Source organism: Lepidochelys kempii, chromosome 9 (genome assembly GCF_965140285.1).
Source record: "Lepidochelys kempii isolate rLepKem1 chromosome 9, rLepKem1.hap1, whole genome shotgun sequence".
NCBI classification, from domain to species: Eukaryota; Metazoa; Chordata; order Testudines; family Cheloniidae; genus Lepidochelys; species Lepidochelys kempii.
In genome coordinates this window covers 61,979,263-62,004,027 of record NC_136388.1, presented here as the reverse complement: position 1 = coordinate 62,004,027, position 24,765 = coordinate 61,979,263, and the positions used below count along the sequence as shown (strand labels likewise).

General features: G+C 46.8%; 1 protein-coding gene across 1 annotated transcript in view; it reads left to right on the top strand.

Moving 5' to 3' along the window:
* The window catches only part of LOC140917568 (exocyst complex component 1), a 60,504-nt gene that overhangs the window by 4,049 nt on the left and 31,690 nt on the right, over positions 1-24,765 (top strand). The window contains exons 2-8 of the mRNA XM_073360683.1: positions 1,148-1,277; positions 5,978-6,108; positions 12,123-12,282; positions 14,164-14,357; positions 20,820-21,047; positions 22,102-22,234; positions 23,924-24,033. Coding sequence (XP_073216784.1) covers positions 1,154-1,277; positions 5,978-6,108; positions 12,123-12,282; positions 14,164-14,357; positions 20,820-21,047; positions 22,102-22,234; positions 23,924-24,033 — 1,080 coding nt within the window. The 5' untranslated portion in view covers positions 1,148-1,153. The remainder of the gene's footprint in view (positions 1-1,147; positions 1,278-5,977; positions 6,109-12,122; positions 12,283-14,163; positions 14,358-20,819; positions 21,048-22,101; positions 22,235-23,923; positions 24,034-24,765) is intronic.

Below are 24,765 nucleotides of genomic sequence, written 5' to 3'. Positions count from 1 at the left end.
CAGGGTTCCCTCCCCCAATACTGCTAGTTTTGATTGGTGAGCTTAGTCACATGGTGGGAATTTTCAAAATCAAAAAGTTTGTATCCCTGAGTCCCCAAGCCTCTTGGAACTATGCCTGGGTAGGTGCAATTTATGCATCATCCCTTGCTTAGGGCTGTATTTAAGGACACTTTCTAGTCCTATATGACTATATACACACTGGGGCTTGATTGTCATAACTGTTATGCAAGTTTTAAACTGGAGTAACTCCATTGACTTTGATGGATTTAATCCTGATTTATACCAGCATGAGGGAGACATGCTCACAGTTGAAACAGTTTGATATTCCTGGGAATTGAAATTCCTATACTAATGTGAGATAGTCATTACAATGTTGTGCTAGTGAATCTTTTACTCCTTGCTCTGTATTTGAAATATATTGAGAACTGGGAAATATTTAAGATTCTTCTCAAATACTAGGCCTGACTCTCCAGTGCTTTGAATTTTTGGGAGTTATTTACACCAGGTCACAGTGAGTATGAAATACTAAGGGTTGCACTACACTGAAAACATACATCAGCATCGCTACATCTCTCAGGCGCATGATAAACCCCTGAGACTTGTAGCTATGCCAACCTAACCCCTGCTGTAGACAGTGCTAGATCGGGGAGGTGGATTAACTACAGTGATGGCAGAACCCCTCCCATCGCTGGAGTGCATGTCTACACTGAACTGCTACACTGCTGCAGCTGTGTCATATAAGTGTAGCCATAGCCTAACACTCCGATCTGGACGTCTCTCGAAAAGACAATCAGGAGTTATGTACTTGATGCAGGAATCACTGTTGAAGCTATTTTGGTCTGTGTTGTGCAGGAGGTCTGACTACATGATCATAATTGTCCCTGTTGGCTCTAAAAAAATCTATGACAACTTACTTTGCACTCACTTTGAACACAAGGTGCAAGGCACTGAAGACTCAGAGCCATAGAATCACAGTGTCTGTGTAATAATGCATATTTATCAAAGTGCATCAAACAGACAGGGCACTTATCTATTTATTTTCATACCCTGGGAGTGGAGGGCCAAAGGGACCGTCACCCAGGTTCTGATGACAGACAAATGTAAGGGGAAAGAGCACAATTATTGTTGCTTACTGTCTCATGCACAGCTCACCATGGCCTCTCCCTGGATCTTACTGGAGAAGGATGTGTTTAACCCCCAGAATGAGAGACTGCTGGAAATCGTCCATGTCTGGAAAACAGGAAAGAAGAGGAAGAACTCCATCCTCTGTGTAGTTGGTAAGTGCCTTGGTAGCACAGAGAAAATGGCACACAAAAGGCTGTTGTGATGTGGTCAGGTATTTTGGAGGAACTGTTGATTTAATCTCTGGTGGGTAATTTCCTGGTGAGTAATTTCCTGGTAAGTTTAATTACCGCAGAGAAGGTACTTGTCTTTTTTTATATGATACTTTTAATATTAAAATCAAAAAGTACCTGGACCTTAGGGTGGTTTATCACAAGATTTCACATCATAGCATGTTAAGAGCTGGAGATGAAGGAGGCAGGGGTTCGCTTTGGCTGCATAAAGATCTCCCAACAGCCTATAGAAAGGCTAACAATTTACAGGGCTACTCCCTATATTAGTAACTATTATTCCCATTAATGTCTCATTGTGACACTTTGGGGTTCAACCCAGACCAGTCAGGGGTCATCACCTGCCTTGCAACCCTGGAAGCCTTAAATGCTGGGCTACTGTGGCTCACAGCCCTGACTATGCCTGCCAACATACAAGCATGCAGGCCACACCCTGGCTTCCACTTCCCAGTTTCATAGATTCATAGATATTTAGGTCAGAAGGGACCATTATGATCATCTAGTCTGACCTCCTGCACAATGCAGGCCACAGAATTTCACCCACCACTCCTAAAAAAGACCTCACACCTATATCTGTGCTATTGAAGTCCTCAAATTGTAGTTTGAAGACCTCAAGGAGCAGAGAATCCTCCAGCAAGTGACCCGTGCCCCATGCTACAGAGGAAGGCGAAAAACCTCCAGGGCCTTCCAATCTGCCCTGGAGGAAAATTCCTTCCCGACCCCAAATATGGCGATCAGCTAAACCCTGAGCATATGGGCAAGATTCATCAGCCAGATACTACAGAAAATTCTTTCCCGGGTAACTTGGATCTTACCCCATCTAAAAACCCATCACAGGCCATTGGGCCTATTTACCATGAATATTTAATTACCAAAACCATGTTATCCCATCATACCATCTCCTCCATAAACTTATCGAGTTTAATCTTAAAGCAAGATAGATCTTTTGCCCCCACTACTTCCCTCGGAAGGCTATTCCAAAACTTCACTCCTCTGATGGTTAGAAACCTTCGTCTAATTTCTAATCTAAATTTCCTAGTGGCCAGTTTATATCCATTTGTTCTTGTGTCCACATTGGTACTGAGTTTAAATAATTCCTCTCCCTCTCTGGTATTTATCCCTCTGATATATTTATAGAGAGCAATCATATCTCCCCTCAACCTTCCTTTAGTTAGGCTAAACAAGCCAAGCTCCCTGAGTCTCCTTTCATAAGACAAGTTTTCCATTCCTCGGATCATCCTAGTAGCCCTTCTCTGTACCTGTTCCAGTTTGAATTCATCCTTCTTAAACATGGGAGACCAGAACTGCACACAGTATTCCAGGTGAGGTCTCACCAGTGCCTTATATAACGGTACTAAAACCTCCTTATCCCTACTGGAAATACCTCTCCTGATGCATCCCAAGATGACATTAGCTTTTTTCACAGCCATATCACACTGGCAGCTCATAGTCATCCTATGATCAACCAATACTCCAAGGTCCTTTTCCTCCTCCGTTACTTCTAGTTGATGCGTCCCTAGCTTATAACTAAAATTCTTGTTATTAATCCCTAAATGCATGACCTTACACTTCTCACTATTAAATTTCATCCTATTCCTATTACTCCAGTTTACAAGGTCATCCAGATCCTCCTGTAGGGTATCCCTGTCCTTCTCTAAATTAGCAATACCTCCCAGCTTTGTATCATCTGCAAACTTTATTAGCACACTCCCACTTTTTGTGCCCAGGTCAGTAATAAAAAGATTAAATAAGATTGGTCCCAAAACTGATCCTTGAGGAACTCCACTGGTAACCTCCCTCCAACTTGACAGTTCACCTTTCAGTAGGACCCGTTGTAGTCTCCCCTTTAACCAATTCCCTATCCACCTTTCAATTTTCCTATTGATGCCCATCTTATCCAATTTAACTAATAATTCCCCATGTGGCACAGTATCAAACGCCTTACTAAAATCTAAGTAAATTAGATCCACTGCGTTTCCTTTATCTAAAAAATCTGTTACTCTCTCAAAGAAGGAGATCAGGTTGGTTTGGCACGATCTACCTTTTGTAAAACCATGTTGTATTTTGTCCCATTTACCATTGACTTCAATGTCCTTAACTACCTTCTCCTTCAAAATTTTTTCCAAGACCTTGCATACTACAGATGTCAAACTAACAGGCCTATAATTACTTGGATCACTTTTTTTCCCTTTCTTAAAAATAGGAACTATGTTAGCAATTCTCCAATCATACGGTACAACCCCTGAGTTTGCAGATTCATTAAAAATTCTTGCTAATGGGCTTGCAATTTCTTGTGCCAATTCTTTTAATATTCTTGGATGAAGATTATCTGGGCCCCCCGATTTAGTCCCATTAAGCTGTTTGAGTTTCGCTTCTACCTCAGATATGGTGATGTCTACCTCCATATCCTCATTCCCATTTATCATGCTACCATTATCCCTAAGATCCTCTTTAGTCTTATTAAAGACTGAGGCAAAGTATTTGTTTAGATATTGGGCCATGCCTAGATTATCCTTGACCTCCACTCCATCCTCAGTTTTTAGCGGTCCCACTTCTTCTTTCTTTGTTTTCTTCCTATTTATATGACTATAGAACCTTTTACTATTGGTTTTAATTTAGTTACTCTTTGCAGGCTGACCCCAACACCCTCCCAGTCCCAAATTTCCCCCAAACCATCTGCCAATATGACAATCCGCTGAGGTTCCCAGAATTGTGAGTTACAGTGTTACCCCTTTCAGCCTCAGCAAATGAGAATTTTGCTACTGCTAAGCTGTGTGACAACTCCCTGACACACCAGCTTGTCTGCCATGCCAGCCAACTCTTCAGGATTCTGCCTGACCAAATCTTGCCTAGCGGGTAACAAACAGTGAATCCCAACTCCCGAGTTCCCCAGAGACATCTCCCTGAAGAGGCCAAGCCCTCTCCTGGAATACTCCCAAAAGTTAAGTTCATTGCTCCTTTAAAGAGACAACAGCTTATTAATTTAACTGGGGTTTGACAAACTCTTACTTCAGTCACTGCACTGAACTGGTTTATAGTAAAGGACAGACAAGTTTATTAAACAACATCACAGGTTTAAGTGATACCAAGTATAAGGAGTAAAGACAGAAATGGTGACAAACAAAAGTAAGATTACTCTAATACTTAATTTCAACAAGTTACAATCTTTGCCTAAGCATGTTCTCACCTATATTCAGTTACCAGAGACTTCAACCCTCTTGGCTGATGGACCCAACATTCTGAGATTTCAAGAGCACTGGCCCCTTGAGTGCCCCAGTGATGGATACCAAAACGGCTTTCCGTTTCGGCTTCCATTGTTTGGATTCCATAATGCTTAATTTACATTCGAGATGGGTAGATCGTGGCCTTCCTGTAAGGGAAAAAACCTGTTTCTGCCCATGCTTGGTCAGACTTTAAAGTATAATATCAGGGAGTATCCATAATTCCTCATGTAGTGTTAATACAGATATTTCACGGTAATATTGATCACCAGTGTGCCACAGGCTTACATAAAAGACCTTACCCAATACCCATTTATAATACAGTAACATTGTAAACATTTGGCTGCTTATCATTTGAGGTTCAGACCCTCTCTCCCCCCCACTCATCAGGTTGCTGGCTTTCTTTACCTTTTATGTAAATATACCTTCATTGTCTCTGCCAGATAACCAGGAGGATCAGACAAGCAAATACGCATTCCTATATCTAGGGCAGACTGGGCTTATGCATTGCTTGCCAAACATACATAATTCTCGCACATATATAACTCTTTGTACACATCCTGTACATACATTACTCAATATTAATGATCAGTGAGTTATTAGTTTTCCAGTGGTATATTACATGCCAACTTTTTGGTAAAGATCATGACAACATGTAACCTGATTTAAAGATCGGTCTGGAGCAAAGAATTTATAACAGGTGCAGTATTGAAGAACACCATAATTCTGTCTCTCTATTACTCTACAGAGAGTTTCAGTAGCATCTAGTTGATTTAGGAGCTTAAGACAGATTGAGTTTCCATAAGATTTGGTCTCCTGGGTGACTCAATCCCACTTTAGGCTGGTCAGAAAACAAGAATTCCATTTTGTGAAAAACAGGCATAGAACACCATACCTTTCGAAAACTCGGTGTGAAAAAACATAAGAGAGGGACCCCACTCTCACATATCCCCCAGAATAGCCAATAGCCCAGTGGCTAGGGACTGATGTGGGAGAAGCGAGTTTGAGTCCCCAATATGGAGCAGGGACTTGAATCTGGGTTTCATACATCTGAGAAGAGTGCCCTAACTGCCAGTACAGGGAGTCTCCATGGCCTAATGAATATTTAATTATTTATACAAAAATTGAACAGCACCAACAGGAGATGTTGTGAGAACCTAACTGATTGAACAACCCAGTGGTTAGGGCACTCACCTAGAATGGGGGAAACCTAGGTTCTGAATCAGAAAATTCATTCAAGTAGTTCTATGAGACCAAATCCCATATGGTAGCATTCACGGAAAAGCAGTGTCAATACAGTGTTTGTAACCCTACATATCAGCCAGTCGGACACGTACTTGTGCACTTTGAATGTGTATCTCAGGCCAGCAGTAACGTCAGTTTTTTCTGCCTTCTCCCATCCAGTGGCTGCTTGTAGGCCAATGCAGTTGTTCCTAGAGAAGGTAAAGAAGGCGGATCGAGGTGATCAGTACAAGATGACTGACAGGTGGCCCTTAAAGGATCTGAAGCTAGTAGATGGGAAGAATGTCAAACAGGTACTGTTAACCCCTGCTTCCTATCAGGGTAAAGGGCATGAGAGAATACATGATGGTGAACAGAGAGAGGAATGGATGGGCAGAGGATATGAAGCCAGAGGTACTTAGCCCTGGTCTTAGTTTTCAGTAAGAAGAATGCATGTGTGTGTAGGCAGCGGATGGGGATGAGAGAATGGACCCAAATTGCTTTTAATCCACAACGAAACAAGGTGGAACAAACTTTGAGCTCAATAAAATCTTGTGAGAAGAAAATCACTGCAGGAAACATGCCAGCCTTTTCCTTTCCTTGGCAAGGTTTTGCCCAGGGTCTGCCCATTCCCGGGCAATGTACCAACCCTACCGGAGTGCTTTGGACTTTTCTCATGTCTCTTTTGGGATAGGGGTAGGGCTGTTTAGGAGGTGGGGAAGGTGGGTAGCAAGCAGGGAAATGCTCCTCCTTCCTTGACACAAAGAAGTAGAGGGACGAGAGTAGCAGTAGCAGGTTGAATGGAACTCAGAGCGGGTTGAGCAATGAGTGATTGTTGCATTGGCAGAGCCTGATCCAGCTCCCACCAGAGCCAACAGGAGCATCCACTGATTTAAATGGGGGTTGAATCAGGTTCTGTCAGTGCAACAGTCACGCATCGTAGTCATACATAGCCTGCACCCTCCTGGCAAATGAGAGCTTTCAAGCGCTTTTTCTAGCGGTCTTCATACAGACTTTGGAGATGGACTTGGTCCTCAACTCTGCAAAGCGCTCCACTTGAGAGATCACCCACTGTTTGCAGACCCCATTGCAAGACCCATCTGTTTGCCCACACTGATGCAGGTTATTTACAGGCATCTGTCTAAGCTATTTAATACTTAACCAGAGGGTATTTATTGTAAGGATGTTTCTTGGAGAGTGTGGGTGGTGGGTTGCTGTCAGTTTGTGCTTCAACGGTGACATTATGGCAGTTGGCAGAGAGCTCTTGGAAAGAGGTATTTCATTTCTGCCGCCTGTTGTTGGCAGCATGTTAAATTTGTTATAATTAGTTTTTTATTAATGGGACTGTGCCAGGGGCCTTGGCAATGAGCCCATGTTTGTACAAACATAGAAGTAAATGAAAGGAAGTCATCTAAATAGTTTTCCATTCTGTCTCAAAGACATGCCTGCAGGCGCCAAAAAGAGTGAGAAACATAGCCTGCTCATTAGGACTTGCTTAGAAAATAATACTTCCAACTTTGCAGGGAGGTTTTGATCAAAAGTTGCAAGCTGAACTGACATTTCATTTTGTTACGTTCCTCCATGCATAGACAGCACACAGATACTTTCCACCAGCCTGATCTTTAATTTAGATGACAGCCCGGATTCTACTCTCCATTAAATCAGTGGGAGTCTTTCCAGGCCCAATCAGGGCTTAAGAGAACAACAAAACAAGAACGAACAAAAGTAGAGGCTCCACAAGGGAGCACATAGTGTCTCCTTTGTAACAGTCTGCACTGACCTGGACAAAAAATGGCTGCCTATCTTGGCAGACAGCCCAGTATTTGGAGATTTAAGAGGGACAGTACACAGAAAACAAAGGCATAGCAGTTACATACCAGTAGCAAAATAGACCACGCTTTTCTGTGATGATAATCTTGAAGAAAGAATCAAAATAGAAATTTAAAACATTTTGCTCCAATAGCAGCAGGCATTGGGGCAAATGGGCAGCAAACTGAGCACCACATGTTGCATCCCAGAAATGTAGACATTGCCTATCATTTGAATTTATTAATCTCGTGTAATAATCTCACGAGAAGGCTGCACTGGTATGCTGGGATATGTCTGCATCATGATGTCACCTTGGCTAGAGACAAACTTTCATCCTTACAAATGCAACGCCACCACGCTGACATACTGACAGGGCATCACTGTACAAAGTCACACCACCACCAGACTGTAATTCCTTTAGACTGGGTAATGTAGCAGTCTCTCCTCACCTCACACCCTATGCCAACAGCGGCTCCAGCCCTGCTGATCTACCTCTTCTCATTATTCAGCCCTCCAGCCAGGTCACTTGAAAGTCTCTCCCCTTCAGAGGTACTAACGGCCAACAAACAGGAGTATGTATCCATCCATCTGGACTTCAGCCCTCAACTCGAGGCCCACGGTCCCTAGTCCCTTTTCTTCAGGGCTCTCAGTTGTCCTCTCCTTCTCAGGGGATGGCCATCACCTTCCCTGGGACACCCATCACCTTCCCCAGGCCCTTGTACTACACTGGGTTCCAGTCCAGGGACCCCATAAGCAAAAACCAAGGTCAGCTCTATCAGACTCCTCACTGCTGCCTTCTGGACTTCTTCCTATCAAAGACTTTTTGCAGGCCTCGCTAGGTTCTCCCTTCTCCCAGGGCCAGAACTCACAGGGCTCTCCCCTGAAATCCCCCCCATAAAATTCCAAACCAACAGAACAAACTTAACCCAACTTCTGCCCTCCTGGAGCTTGTTCTTTCATGTCTCTCACATTTCCCCTGCTCAGCTGAACACCTCCCAGAGCTCTCTCCCTGGAAGTCCAGATCCTGCCCTACTGTCCAAGCCCATCACCAGAGCCTGCTCCACATCTCTCCCAGCCTCCCACCAGACCTCACCACTCAGGAGAAATTCCCAGGACCAACTTTCCCCCTGACCACGCCAGTCTCTCCACCCTTCAGTACCCACAGACAAACTGCAGAGTTCCTTCCCTTTCTCCCTGCAGCCTCTTTGTGTACCACACTTCCTCTCTTCATAGCACCAACCAGCTCCTCCCCAGCTGGGTTTCATCTATAACTAGACCCCACCATAAGTCCATTCAGGACACTTGAATTGTCCTGTTAGGACAGCTTGTGGGATGCAGAGACAGGCTTGTGAGAATCAGCATGGGTAGCCTCCCTGCTTATATGGGCTGGGTACTGCGCCTTCAGCTATACCAGTCAAAGTTTTGTTATTGGGTCTGCTGATGGGCCAACCTTACGAAAAAGAAATACTGCAAGTCCACCCCCTCATGCCCCTAGGAAGGACACTGCAATTCCACCCTTCCCTGGAGAAAAGCCCAAGTCCCCAGAAATGATCCCTCCATCACCTGTTGTGAATCAACTACTAGAAACATACAGAAACCTCCCTCTGCTACAGAATGAAAGTGAATGGTCAAACACCAGGCAGGGTGCAAGGATTGTTCACGGCTTATGCTCCATCCATTGAGCCCGTTCACCTCACAGCCTGCTCCTGTACTCTGAGCTTGTGTTTCATGAGGAACCTGCCCTCCCCTGGTGCTGTCAGAGCCCTGACATTGCAGATTCGACTGCGCTTTAAGTTACAGCTCCCTTGAGAAAAACTGTATTAATATTTATGAAACGATTCCTGGGTAGCCGCCTCCTTTAATAACGCCTTATAAGGCGTGCTATAAACCAGGCCAGTTGTAAATTCCCCGCAGATGGCACTGCTACAAGCTGTTCCAGAGACTGCTAGTGAGCCTATAAAGCCACATGGGTGCGTGATGTATCACTTTCAGGTGTTTAGAAAGCACCCTGTAAAGTGTCATAAGACTGAATAAATCATCATAAAGTCTGAGCCTATTATTATTATTAGGATCAATAATAATAAATGCTGCCTCCAAACTTTCCGGAAGCTGGGACAGCGCAGTGCTAATGAGCTGGCTGAGGAAGCCGCAGGGCTGAGTTGAATATTCCAAGCTGATCACTCGGTATCCCCTCACTCCGTTATGCGCCAGAAGCAGTCAGCCTTGGCCCTATAATGGAGCGAGCGAAGTCCAGGCCTGGACTTCAGGAGACCCCTGATGGTGACAGTAGGCAGAACAGGCTGTGTTAGCCTGAGAGCTAGAAATAACTATAGGGCTTGTCAGTGTGCAACAGCCTCAGTGAAGCATCCCCTTTATGTTGATTACAGAGCAGTCCTGTTGCATCTATACCACAAGGAGGGCTTCAGACACAGTCAGGGACAGGAGCCAGAGGCACCCCTGGTCTGTGATGGATTGGCAGTTCTTCTGTTCTTCTTTCTAATTGTCATTGAAGGGCTAAAACGGGGTGTAACAGGGCTGGGCACCACCTAAGCACCCTCTTGTGGCCTCTGTTTTCCCCTTCTTCAGGGATCCTCAAACACACTCAACAGGAAATTAAAACATTTCCCTACCTGGGGTTCACTTTAATGTCCTCAGATTTATACTGGGCTTCCAGGCTCCAACCTCAGTTCAGTGTCTCTCTTCCATTAGTTTGGGGGTTCCTAGCCTTCCTTCAGTAATCAGGCTTGGCTAGCCCTAGGCCCTCCAGCCATTAAGGGGCAAGCCACCCCATTACAAGGGGGAACTGACATTTTTTTCTCTGGTACCCAGGGCTTCCCTTTTTCAACTTGCTAACCAGTGAAGCTGGGGTAAACCGCAGGGTTTGTTTTTTAAAAACTGCCTTTAGAGCTTTCCTCTGCTTTGGACTAGAGGAGGGGGACAGTATATACAAGAACCGGAGCAAATAAAGACCATATTGCACTATTTGCTTCTCTTTCAGTACCACGGCAGAAGTTCAAGCCAAATTAAATGCCCATAAAGGAGATGTTGGCTTGCTCCTCACCCTTTCACTGTTGCTGGAGTGTGCTTGCATATTTCCACAGAGTGTCCTTTCCTTAGCATGAAGCAGAGAATGTCAGGAATGTTCCAGGATGCTCCACAGAATTGTACATGCTGCAGCATCATGGCAGAGAGAGTTAAGCACAGGGATGGGGCAAACCATTTTTGGAACTTCTCTCCAATGATCTGAACTGCTGGGGAAATAGAGGGTTCAGATTTCAGGCCTGAGTTAGGACCACTAAAGGTATTTCCTCAGTGGACAGATACATCCTGTGTTTACTCTGTGGGCTTTGCCCCAAGCATAGTTCTAAAATCACAACTCTCCAAAAATATCCCTCTGTCTGCCACACTCTCACTGTCTGCACGTTGCTTATAGTTATTCACAAAGTCATGCGGCTATGCCTGTTGGATCCCATCTGGTGCCCTCTGATGGGAAATGAAGTACTATAAAAGGGGGAACTCTCCCAACAAAAGGGTACCTCAAGGAAAAATTGCATCTGACTACCAGCCAGAAACTGTATGAACACATGCCAAGAGCTGGCCTGAGTCTCTAAAGGAGCATGAAATATACCAGAGGACTGATTCTGCCGGGAAGGTAATAAGACTTCTAGCTAACTTAGTCCAACAGATATGCCTCTGCAGCTCCATCGATGCTCATAGACTATTTGACATGACACAGCTAGTAGTGGGTAACAAACAGTAGGGGAGGTGGCCAGATGAGGATGAAAATCTGGTTCATAGTAATGCCTAGCTCTTCTCAGCTGTAGATCTTAAAGCACTTTATGTTATCCCCATTTTACAGATGAGAAAAATGAGACACAAAGAGCTGAACTGACTTGCCAGGATCACTCAATACCCAAGCAGGGAACAGAACGCAGCTCCTTTAAGTCCTAGGCTACAGGACTATTCGTTAGGCTACACTACCACTCCACAAGATATCAGAACCTTAGCGTCAATGGGCAGCACCTCCACTGGCACAACATCCCCTACCTGCAAGCGGAATCACCAAGACCTACAGCAGCATCTGAATTTTCCTTAGCAAGGACCCCTCTGTTTGCTAGCCAGGCCCAACACAGCTTGGATTATGAGAGCAGACACAATCAGCACCCAAGGTGGCATGGATGCAGACATGATTCATCGCTATTGAACTGTTAAAATCAAGTTACTCTCTGTATCAGTGAACGCAGTTCAGATTAACGCCATGTCAGACTCTTCATTTGCAATGTGACCTTGTGGTAGCATTAAAAATCCTAATCTCAGAGCTACAGCCCTCCAAAATTGCTCATCCCATGCTCCATTAGCGAAGCAATCAATTTGACACTGGAGCCTGCTGCATTAGCTACATGGGATGTCTTCTCTTTTACAGCATTCAGCACATTTGTTAAATTGTGTCACATAGCGTAGAATAAATGCCTTATAGCCACCAATGTGATTAATTGCAGTTCTTGTAATTGGTGTCTAGGAATGTCTGGAGTTTGAGTTGCAATTTGATAAGGTTTACAAGTGGACAGCTGTCAGCGTTGATGAGAAGAATGCCTTTATCAGATGCTTGTGGAAGCTGAACCGCCGATACCTCTCCAGCAGCATTGCATTTGTTAGCATCCCCTCCTGCATACTGGAAGGTAATTATGGCTTCTTGTCACTCTTGTGCGGAGTGGCTTTCTCTGCCTTGATCCCTGTAAGCTTCAGTCCCTTATTTCTGTCACGCTTTGTGGGACCTTGGCATTTTTTGTGACCCTCCTGACTGGAGTCAGTATTGGGGGCTGGGGGAAGGGATTTTTTAATGGATTGCCTCAACTGTGCTCCAGAACAGGTACCATTTTCTCCCTGATTGTCAAAAGACTGCCTTTCCTTGAAGGGCATACCCAATGACTTCACCTCAAAGCAATCTAAGGCATGCATGGGTAATGAAAAGAACAGAGGGAATGTCAGGATCCTGAAAAGGGCAGTCACAAGCAGCATCAGACCCAAGGCTTAGAGTAGCAGAGGAGTTTGTAGTCAAGTTCCAGGCCGGGGTTGATGCCGAGGATCCGGATCAACCTCCAAGTCACATTTCAGGCAAGGTCTGAATCAAGCCAAGGTCAAAGGCAGGAGTTCAAGGGCAAGAATAGGAATGGTAGCTACAGGAGAGTTACACTGCTGCCTGGAATGTACACTGGTACTTCCTGGAATGCCCCGTGGGTTTATACAGGGTGGGGAGCCAATCAGGAGCTATCAGGCTGCTGCCTGTCAGACCCCTTCAGTTGGGACTTCCTGAGGTCTGTGCTGGCAGCAGGTTCTGGATAGTGGAGTGCAAGTTGGTTTCAGCTGCTATTGGACGGTGTTTGCTGTCTGCCAGCTCTGCAGTCCTGGGTTCACAAGCTGACACAAGCCTGAGAAATCAGATTCAGACCACAGAAACAGTCCGTGTAACAGAGCTAGTCTTGGCCAGCAAGAGTGAAGCTAAGCAGGACCTTTAGTTACAATTACAGCAACATGAGCACATGCTTTCTCCTTTCCTCCCCTCTGACCCTTGCACAGTAGCCCTGGCTGCCAGAGACACACATGTCCTTTATGGCTGTCTTTTAGTTAATGAGGGTTGTTGGTTGGTCAGAGGTCAGATAAATGTGCCTCTACTGGATATACTTTGGCTGCTAAGCCACTGCAATTGTATAGGTGTGGATAGTTAGCGGGATCTCCTTCTTCCCCTTGGTGTCACGTTGTTAGTTTGGTGGAAAGGTCAGATTGGGACAAAGCTCATTTTATTCCCAGTGACAGCAGGGAAGAGGGAAGGGGAGGCTGAGGATTGAGGGCCTGCTGCATGAAATGTGAGAGACAGTCACAGACAGAGAGAGAAGGAATCACTCATCCAGGGAGTTCGGGCTTAAGAGAGTATTTATAGAGCAGGCTAATTTATTCCCGTGACTGTTGCCACATGGAGAAAGTGCTGGGCTGGAGTGAAAAATGGACAGTTTATCTTGCCTCTAATGGCTGTATCTGGGCTGGGCAAGGTATGGAGGTGGGGGAAAAGCATCAGCTTAAAAAGAGGCCATCTACCTATTGGGGGAACGCTACCAATCAGTGCGTCTATTGAGATACATGGGGGTGCATCTGTCTCTTGGATGTGTCTGTCAGTGTATCTGAGGATATTGGAGTGGTGGGGGCATCTCTGGGATCCTGCAGGAGCCCTGCAGATACCTCATCACCATGTTTTCCCTTGCTTCGTGTGGGAGCAGGCAGGGACACAACCAGACTCCAGTTTGCCCACATGTGTTAGGCCTGACCTGCAACAGAGCCCTGCTAGCCCAGCCCTGATCCTTGCCTCCCCAGAGACAAATGGTAGTAGGACATGCCGTGATTTTCTTCCAGTATAAATAAATATCACCTGGGAAGTAGGCTAAGAGTGTTGTACCCATGTCACTTGTGAGTGACTGGAACTGATTAGACTCCGCAGAAAGGAAAGGTTGATACAACAAAGTAACTAGAATGCTGTGGTCATCCATGAATCTCCCCCATGCATGCAGGGAAACAGAGTCTACAAGAGGCTGGAAATGCCACCGCAGAGGCTGGGGACCAGGCCGAGCACAGTGCCTACCAAGAGATGACACCGAAGGAAACGGTTGACATGCTGAAGCTGATGGAGGAGAATGAGCCGATAGTGAATAATTCCATGGTCTTTGCAGAGAATTTGAGCAAAGACCTCCAGGTGCTGGATGAGGTGAGGGGCTTTCTGACATTCATCTTGGGTATTTGCTTAGGCCCTGGGCCAACTCCACCTAAGTCAAGGGAAAGAATCCCGTTGACGTAACTGCAAATTGGATGAGGCCCATAGAGAGCTCTGGCTCTTTTATTTGAGCTAAGAAGCCAATTGTTAGGATACACAGCAATTTAGGGCCAAAAGCTTGCCCCACTGCAGTCAGTGGGAATGTTGCCACTGTCTTTAATTGAACAGTGCTTTGCACCGCACTAGGGCTCTCTTACACTGGGTGGGAGAACAGGTAAATAGGCCCCCTTGGAAGCTGCCCTCAAAGTAACAGAGTGTGGCTACACTGCAAAACGAAGTGTGCTCTTAACTCAGATCAGCTAACCTGCGCTAGCTATCTTGGGTTAAAGTAGCAGTGAAGATAGGGCAACTCAGCTTTTAATGGGTTAGCACCCTGAGTTGACATATAGGCTTGAAGTCAAGCTCCTGACCTGAGTTGAAAGCTGAGTTGCTGTGTTTGCACTGCTAGCCCAGCACAAGGTAACTAACCTGAATTAAGAACACCATTTTCTGCAGTCTAGACACAGAGATCAGCTGTCAGAGGGTGTTGCTGCAGTAAATACCTCTCCCCTTCCTCTAAAGAGTTCAAAGACATTGCTTCCCCAGCGCATGGCAGTGCTGCCAGGGGAATGGGGTGTATTTCCAGGCAACAGTCAAATGACTTGGGGCAAGTTATAAAGGGTTAATACATGGCAGGGATCAGCACCCACCAGCTTCTGTTACCCATGGTTTTCATGAGACATCATGGTGATGAATGTATTTCCCAGGCCCATAGAGATAGCTCATGCATACAGGTCCTTTGGTTTGTTCGGAGTACCTGGAAGAGAGGCAACAGACTGCCGCCCACGGTGCTAGCACCGTCCCTGGAATCAAAGTCTCCCTGTCCATTGGGCTCCCAGTGCCGTGAAGGAGGCGAGCGAAGAGCTAGCATGGCTGCAGGTAGATGGCACAAGAAGGACAGAAGAACAAGGGACCCACTCTCCACACTCAGCAGCCCCTATGGGGGAGGGGGGATGAGGCAAAGGAAGAAGGGGAAATAGGCATTCCACAGCCCAGCAAGGGGAGAGGGGAGGAAAGAAACTATGAGAGGGGTTACAATGTCAGAGGGGCAATGGGGGGGGGGAACCTGAAGAGCAGAGCACAGGAGAGATGGAGTTCTTTGGGACAAGAAAGGGAAGGAGGTGGGGACTCTTAAGGACTTGTTTTCACTGCTCAGAAAAGTGCCATTTTTACCTTGGGGGTGCTAGCATGTATGAACTTCCCTGAGGTAAGAACCCAGTGAGGACAAGGCCTGAGAGACATGGAGAGCGGGAAGGCTGGGAGGAGAGGACCAGGAAAGAATGGAATTGAGGGGGAGGCGAGAGGATGAGGTAGCATGTGAAAGAGCAAGGGAATGATTGACAGGCGACAGGCTCAAATAACAGGAGACACTGCATGTGGAAAAGAAAAAGCTGCTGTGTTTTATTCCATTTATTTAATGTTCCTGTATTTTATTACATTTGCCTGGAAGACATCTTATGTCTCTAAGTACTGGAGGGAACGTGATGAGATGCTTGTTTAGAGCAGCGGTTCTCAAAGCCGGTCCGCCACTTGTTCAAGGAAAGCCCCTCGTGGGCTGGACCGGTTTGTTTACCTGCCGCGTCCGCAGGTTCGGCCGATCGCGGCTCGCCACTACAGGCCAATGGGGGCTGCGGGAAGGGCGGCCAGCACGTCCCTTGGCCAGCGCCGCTTCCCGCAGCCCCCATTGGCTTAGAGCGGCGAACCGCGGGCAGTGGGAGCCGTGATCGGCCGAACCTGCGGACGCGGCAAGTAAACAAACCAGTCCAGCCCACCAGGGGCTTTCCCTGAACAAGCAGCAGACCAGCTTTGAGAACCGCTGATTTAGAGCACTTACAATACAGCAACATTTCTGGTTCCACTGGATTTTATAGTTAGATAACTAAAAAACCAAAAAACAAAATAGAAGAAATAACCTAAAATTTATCAGAATCCACAAAATCCTAAATCCGTTTTGCTTTGTGTTTCTTTATGTTTTCTCTATTCCAAACCTGTGTTTCTATGTCGCTTCATACCAGTGTGCCTTCTTTGTACTTTGGTATGTAGTCCTTAGATCTGAGAAGCAGAACTCCTGAGATCTGTTTCTAACAGCAAACATCTGTGTGCTCCTGGGCAAGTCACATACTGCTCTGTGCCTCAATTTCCCCATCAGTAAATTAGGGATAGCAGTACCTATCTTCCAAGGGTACATAATAAATATTGGTTAAGTTCTTGGAAATGAAAGGTGCTGCAAAGTGCATTATTTTAAAAGGACCATTAATTGATAAATAATTATTAACACTTATTTTGATAAATATAAATGTGGCATTTATCAAAAAGTATTAATATTATTGTGTACAACTGAGTCATGCATATGCTCATATACTGCCTACAGCATAACAACAACAAACACTGTTCTTCTTAGAGCACCTTTCATCTAGGGATCTTGAAGCACTTTGCAAACATTAACAAAATGTTGCTAAAATTTTGTGGCGAGTGAGACGGTGGCCATTGTATTTGTGAGGCCTGGAGCGCCAGTTCGTACCTTGATACCTAGTTCACTCACCGATTTCCAGGGCATTCTTAAATCCATATGCGTTTCTGAAACTCGGAGACGTCTCATGCAGTAGAGTTATTATCATTACCTGAGCAATATTTCTCCAGAGAGCTGTCCCTTCTAGCAGTTCTTCTGCCAGTTTGATTGGTGCCGCTTTGCTAAAGGCAAAGTCCCAAGGCTCTGAAAAGCCCTAATAAGAAAATCAGAAGGGAAAGCAGTGACAGGCTTGCTGGAGGTTTATGGCTATAATTTAGTAGCATTTAATAAAAAACAAAATGTCAGTTGGAATCTTTAGGAGCGTAGCCTGGAGCCACTGCAGTGAGGCTGGAAATCTGAGACACAAAGGCAGCTGAGCAGCAATGGGGAAATTACACTGGTTTGTAATCCGGCAGCTTCCAAGAACTTTCAGAGAGGGAGGAAAAGTTGCCTGCCTTAGTTTTTGTGGGTCTTTGAGATAAGAACCTGCATGGAGCCACACACAAAGCCCCAAATGCTACTCAGTTCCTTCTGAGCGTGGGTAGGGGTGTGGAGGTTGACCAAGCCGAAGCTCAGTGGTGTCTGTCATCACTCCCATCAGGCGCTTGTAGGAAAGCTTGCCCTTTCTTCTCTTTATACATGGCTTTATTAGAGTTCAAGGGGCGAGTGGCAGGCTCTTTGCCCAGTTTTCAGGTCTTTGTTTTCTTTAGGGCTCCACTGAATCTTCCCTGCTCCATTGTGGGTCTTTTTGTTTTTGGCTGAGGCCAAGCCCACCAGCTTCAAGCAATGCCTCTCCTAAAATGGCACCATGTGTGGGACAGACAGGTATGCGCGGTGCCCCTATGGCAGTGGTGGGCAACCTGCAGCCCATCAAGGTAATCGGATTGCGGGCCATGAGACATTTTGCTGACGTTGATCATCCGCATACACAGCCCCCGGCAGGTCTCAGTGGCTGCGGTTTGCCATTCCCGGCCAATGGGAGCTGCAGGAAGTGGCAGCCAACACATCCCTTCAGGGGAGCAGCAATGAGGTCTTCCTTCAGTGAGGCTCTGTAGACTAACCTCCTTTGGGTCTAGGGCAGCTTGTAACAGAATTCCCTCACCAGAGTGGCACTTCCTACCCACCATCACACAGATTAGCTTTCTCAGCCAGCACGCCCTCATCTGGTAGTGCCGCTCCCAGCGCTTTCTCCTCCTACAGACTCACCTCAGTCAAAGAACAGCAGTGTCCTCTTCATGACTCAGCCTTCCAGCCATGTCACCATCCATGTTTTCCCCTTTGCAGGGGGGTGGGGGAGGAGTATCTCCTAGTTCTATTGTCAAGCCACTCCCGCAGTGGTGAGAAGAGGGGACCTGGGCCCACCCACTACTCCAGGCCCAGCCCAGGGACCCTGGCTATAGAAGCCTCCTGCTGCCTCTCTTTAACTTCTCCATCAGAACTGCTTCAATTCCCTGGGCCACTTCCCCCGGGCCACTTCCCCATGGGCCCCAGCACCTTCTTTGCACTCTTCTCAGAACCTCCAATCCACAAGTCCCAGCAGCCAGCCAGCACCTGCTCTGTCCAAGGTGCTACCTTCCTGCAGGCTGTTAGAAACACAATCCTCTCTCCTTAGGCTCCCTACAGCAACTAACCCTGCTCTGCCCAGCAGCTCCTTTTTACATCAGCCTGCTGGGCCCTGATTGGCTGCTCTGTGCAGCCTCTCTCTGATTGGCTGCTCCCTGCACTGCTTCCCTAGGCTGCTTTTAACCCCTTCCTTTCTGGTATGGGGTGTACACCCCATCACACAGTCCCTTCTAGCTTCTCTAAGAAGCCAGGCCTGTTGTCGATTTACAGAACCTCTGTCTCCTTTCCTTTGTGGCCTTCATGATTGCAAAGCACTGCTTGTGTTTACTGTGGGGGCACAGATGCTTCTGTTGATGTTGATTTTTATTTAATAAAAAACTCACCACCTAATTTTAATATTAATAAAGACAAACTCATTTAAAAGAGAAAAACAACAGGCCAGAAACCTCAGTCCTCCCAGGCCTGTATCTATCGATTATCTTATTTGATACCCAACATGGTGCTTCAACCAGTGGCTATGATACAATTACCATTTCAAAACCAGTTAATCTCTAACAGATCTTGTCAGTGATGATTAACAAGCAATTATAACTCCATGCTCTGTCAAAGCAAATGTCTAAGACCTCTTGAGGCTAATAGTGCCTCCCATTTTCTTATATATATGTACACGTCATGCATGATTTAACTTCATTAATTCCACCATCAGAATAGGAAGCCATGTGTGTGGCGGCTATTGGCTCGGAATTTGCGTGCCTCCTCATGATGGCCTGGGTCAGACACTTTTGTGGGAATGCAGAGAACTATGGCCATGGGTAAAGCTGGCTATAGGGTCACGTAGTGCCCTGGAGTCAACACTCACCCTTGGGAAGTGAAGGGGAGCAAGAGCTCCAGCAGAGCAATGAACCAGTCATCACTGCTGCCCCCAGTGTGTCCCCCCCACAAGGAGCAGGCAGTAGCAGAGCACCCATGGCCCTGTAGGAAAACCAGGTGCCATCACCAGCCCTACAGCACCCTTCTTTCCTCTGCTCTTTGTGGAGTCTACTCGAAGAGGTAGCTGTGGCGGTTCCAGCTACTCTGCTGGAGTTGCTATTTCTTTTTTTCTCCTTGGGCTGGTAGTGGCTGGGGCTCTTGCAGGGCCTCCTGTTCTCCCCCATCTCTCTGGGGCAGCAGCCAGCTCAGGGGCTGTGGGGCACTCTGCAGCAGCTGCCTGGAATTGGAGGGCCCGGGGAGCTGCATTAAGGAGCAGAGGCATGGACAGGCTGGAGAGAAAGCAGCATAGAGCCTTCCTTTGTGTGTCTTGGGGTGGGTGAGGCTGAGAGCACACGTGTGTGTGATGGATATGGCCTTAAACTGCATATACAGAAGCAGAACCTCTCCCCTGCCTGAGGAGGAAGGTCTGTTCACTTCCTCTCTCAATCCAATGGATCTCTCCAGTGCAAGACCTGGCTATCTAGGCTGTGCTGTTGGGACAGCACGTGACCCTTAGACAATGTGTCAGATTGAAATTATTATGGGAGTGGACCTACTTTGTGATACTTCATATCCCTGGATGGCACAGGTCCCATGAAATCTCACAGCACACAAATTGAGATAGCCCCACCCATGAACTGCCATCTTGGATTCCCTCCAGCAGCCCCACTGAAGGCGGCAGGAAAATTCCTCTGAGTGGGAAGGAAGGTGGCTACTACAAAATGCCGTGGAGCTTGGCATCCTGTAGGAATACACAAGGAATGTGCTTCACCTACACCCAGCGGGCAACATTTCCCTGGCATAATATCACTTCAAGGCCCTCAAAGGCTGTATCTAGGGAAGGGTCTTGTGTTTGCATGAGTGGTTCAGAAGCTGCCATGCCACTTGCCTTCATATTCTGAGCTGGTGCTGTGGACATGTCGGACCCTCAGAACCTTGCAGGGCACACAGCAGAACCCCATGGCATGGCATGGTCTCCAGAAATCTCTGCTGCTATGGCAGTAATGCAAAGGCGTTTTATTTTAGCTGGGTATAAATAGGATACACTGACAGAGAGACAGAGAGAGAGTGTGTGACAATGTCTACCTCTAGGGGTGGACCCCAGTCATTTTAACAAGCTGTTGCACATTGCCACCAAAGGAGTTCTGCTTTGGCCCAAGTGGCAGAGGCCTGGTGGCTTTCTTGCAGACGTCCCTGTGTTTGATCCTCACTAGTGATCAAAGTGTCTGCGTGTATGTGAGTGTAAGCCGACCACAGCACCCCTCACTGCACTGGCATTGTGCTGTACCAGAGCACTCTGCTTCTCTTGTTCACAGACCAATCTCCAGGCCATCATCTCTTCCGAGAAGCAGGTGACACTGCTGATGGGCTCCATCGACGAGGCCCTGGCAGAGGTTGCCAAAGTGGAGGAGACCTTGCAGGTTTACGATGAGCTGCTGGGGAGCGTGAAGCAGCAGATGGATCACATCCAGCAGGGGAACTCCTTGCTGCACCAGATAGACTCCAACCATGAGAAGCTGATGAGCGAGATTCTCTTCCTCACGGTAGGTGAAGTCACAGAGGGACTGATGCATGGCCCACTGAAGTCAGAGGACAGACTCCCACTGGGCTTAGGGAGCCTGATCCAGACCTGCCTTCCACAGGGCTCCCAGCCTGTCTGGTTTAGAAGTGAGGGAGCAGGGCAGTTCTTTGAGGCCTAGATACTATGGTGGTGGACACACTGCTCAGATTTAAAATGAGGGGGGTGGCCCAGGTACAGCAGAAGTGACATGGCTGGAAGCAGAGGGTCTCACAGAACACAGACAGCTGGATGCATCATGCTGCTAGCTGACCATGCAGCCAAAAGGAGCACAGAGAGGCCCATGAGTTCACAACAAAGACCAGTGCTTTATCAGCAATGACATAGATCCTCAGCACTACGCCTGGGCATACCGACAGCTAAAGCATTAACTCTTTAATTGCATTGCAGCACAGGATGCAGATACTATCAACAAGGGTCATATTTGTGGTAGGGGAGGGAGAGAAATGTTTGATTTTTCTGGACCATGTTTGCCTGAAATTCTTCTTATCTCCTCACCAGCCAATCAGCTTCCAGGATTGTGCTGTCTCTCCAGTTATAAATAGGTCACTCATATGGTAAACAAGAACACTGGCATGCTGTTTTTGCACTGCTGCTGAGGCAGCAATCTGATGCTAAAATAGTTTCCCCTGGCTTCATGGACTCCAGCAATCCTCTCTAACTTGTAATCTCCTGGGAGCAGGGACTGTCTGTGTCTTATGTGTTTGTACAGCCCCTAGCACTGTGGAGCCCTGCTCTGTGATTTGGGTCCCTAGGCTTTCCCTTGCCATGATCCCATTTGGGAGTTCTGCTGTTTTTATGGTGCACTATTATTTTTGAAGGGGAAATGGCAGCACGATGCATTTGACTGAGAATGCAGCCTGGCAGTTTAATGTAACACTGTGCCACTTAAAACAGTGAGAGTGCCCATCCTTCATATGTGCACACAGGGTATAGGACACCAAGCTCGGATGCTGGTGAGGGGAGGAGGGATAGGGAGGCAGCAAGCATTAAATCAGTTCTCTTGGGTTTTTGATTAGAGTAACCTGGACCTTAGTGAGACGCACCGCCAGGTTCTGAGCCAGGGCGACCTCTCTAGCCCCAGCAAAGTGAAGGCCTGCATTGCAGCAGCGGAAGCTCTCTCCAGCTGCATGAACGTTCAGATACAGCCCGGTGAGTAGGAGTAGAAGCTAACCGCCACCTTTTGTGCCTTATCAGCCCCATTGGCTTACAGTTACGTGAGCTGCCACAGAGCACAGCACTGTATTGTCCAACATTTGCATAGGCTCACTGAGTCACTGAGCCATCAGGTGCTCCTCTGAACCATGGCCTTCTGGATTTCCAGGGACTGTCCCAAACCCTTCACCTGCAGGTTGGCTGAGGCAAAGCTCTAAAACAGAAGGAAGCCCTGAATTCAAACACTCAACTGGAGCAAAATCCTGGAAGGAATGAGTATGAGATCCCAGACTCATTGTTCAAGTTACTTCACCTCCTCGGACCTCAGCATTCTCAGACATAAAACTGGCTACAGCGCAGGAACCTCCTGTGTTTGACCTGACCTTTCCACCACTCCCAGGCTTCACTTGACTTGTCTGTTCTCCTCCAGTCCCATCTGAAGTGCCATGCACTCATGGGACATTACTTCACTTTATTTTCTGATGTGAGGGATGCGTATCCTGCTTTCTTACTTCAACACAAACCCGTGTTAGACTGGAATCAAAACCTCAAACTTTTCTCTCTCCACCAAATTTCATCTCCCCACATCCTTAGTGAGCTCTGTTCTCAGTCATTTACTTGGGCTGCCAGTCAGTGGTATTCCACTCCTGACTGGCCTTGACCTGCCAGTTTGGGGTGTTGGGATCTTCAGTGGTATAGGGCTGATGCCCATGGAGAGCTGAATGTGGTTAGAGTGGTGGAGGTACATGTTAAGAACATAAGCACGGCCATACTGGGTCAGACCCATGGTCCACCTAACCCAGTATCCTGCCTTCTGACAGTGGATGGTACCAATGCTGGATGTTAGCTGGGGGAGCTACTTGTAAGGGGTAATGCTTTTCTAGGAGACATGCTGGAGGTTACTCTAAGACCTTCAGGATAAACCTCCAACAGACCTTACAAGCACACTCTGGTGTTGTCTGTCATCCTGAACTTGCTGTTTTCACAGCCAGGGAAAAGGTTGGGATTGCCAGGGCAGCCCTATCAGTGCATATTCGTGAAGAAAGAAATCAGAAGGAAATGGTTCTACTCCTCCAGGTCATAGAATTAGCCAGCCCCCTCTCTGTCTGTATATGTTATGGGGTAGGGGAAAGAATTGCTAAAGCAAGCTTAAGTTAAGCTTTAGCTCCCTTTTCCCTAAATAGATTGGAACAGTGTGCAGCCAGGAGCCATCTATATGCTGACTGCTTATCTGGTCTTATATTTAGGAAAAGAGCTAACAGAAGCTTGTTTTTAACACAGAACCAAGAGGCAGCCCAGTTGTATTTATACGAGTGTTGGGGAATTATTTGCTCCTTTAGAATAATACACTGTGGGTCTGATTTCAAAACCCCATGGGTGCAGTGATATGCTTCATTTGTGCAGGAAAGGGCAGTGAGCGCATCGTACAGAAACTGGATATTTGCACATGAAGACGGACTGCTAGCGGTGTACTGTGAATGCATATTTTTTTTAACTCAAGCTCTGTCCTTATTTTAGTGCTGCAGTGAATATTTCACTCCTTTTGGGTTTGGATGAGAGTATTTCTTCAAAACTGCACGTCTCTGAGACCTGTCATATTTGTCACTTTCACGACTGATGTGTCTTTGGGCACAGTGCTGTGTGTGCAGTCTCTCGTTATGTCAGCCTTCTCCTCCTTAACTCAAGGTTACCGGAAGCTGCAGGCCATAGCAGAACAGTTGATCATGTTTGAAACGCTGAAGCAGAACTTTGAAAACAGTTTCATCAGCCATATTACAAGCATCTTTGAACTGCAGGTAGGTTAACCCCAAGCTGGCTGTGGTATGTGTTAAACACTGAAAGGAATTACTGTTTTGGCAAAGCAATGTTGGAGGTATAGAAAGTGCTACCCTAAAAACAGGCACAGAAAGAGTTAAAAGACACCGGTGCCTTCCCCAGCTCTTTTTTACACACACCTAAACAAACCTTCTTTGGACTGAGTCTTTTACAGGGGGGCAGTGTTGCACATATTTACTGATCTGGAGAACTGTCCTCCCATGCCACTGTCTTGCCACAGTCAGATTTAAAAAAGGCTTAACCCTGAACGACACTTTTTTTAAAGAAGTGATTGTCCCTCCCCGATTTCCTATAGACATTAGAAACTTAGGTCCCAATTAGCTTGTAGGACTCTACGTTTACTGGAAACTAATGAAATGATAACATCACAAGAGGGAAGAGACTGAAAGCTGCGGCCAGGGGTATGCGCAGGAATTTAAATTTGACCCCTTTTGGAGAGACACATTCTGTGCCCACCCCCATCCCCACCCCCGAGGAGTTCGCTGGTCCCCACCACCCCAGCCCTGGCAGGAGCTCTCTGGGGCCAGAGAAGTTTTGTGCCCCAGGCCAATTATGGGGGGGGGAGGGGCACGTGCCTCTGCTTGCCCCTCCTTGTGCATGCCCCTGGTTGCGACAATTGAGAAAGGAAGGGATATTAATCAGCTTGTTTATAGCTTCGTTTTTGTCCACAACCATTTAACTTTGGAGGCTAA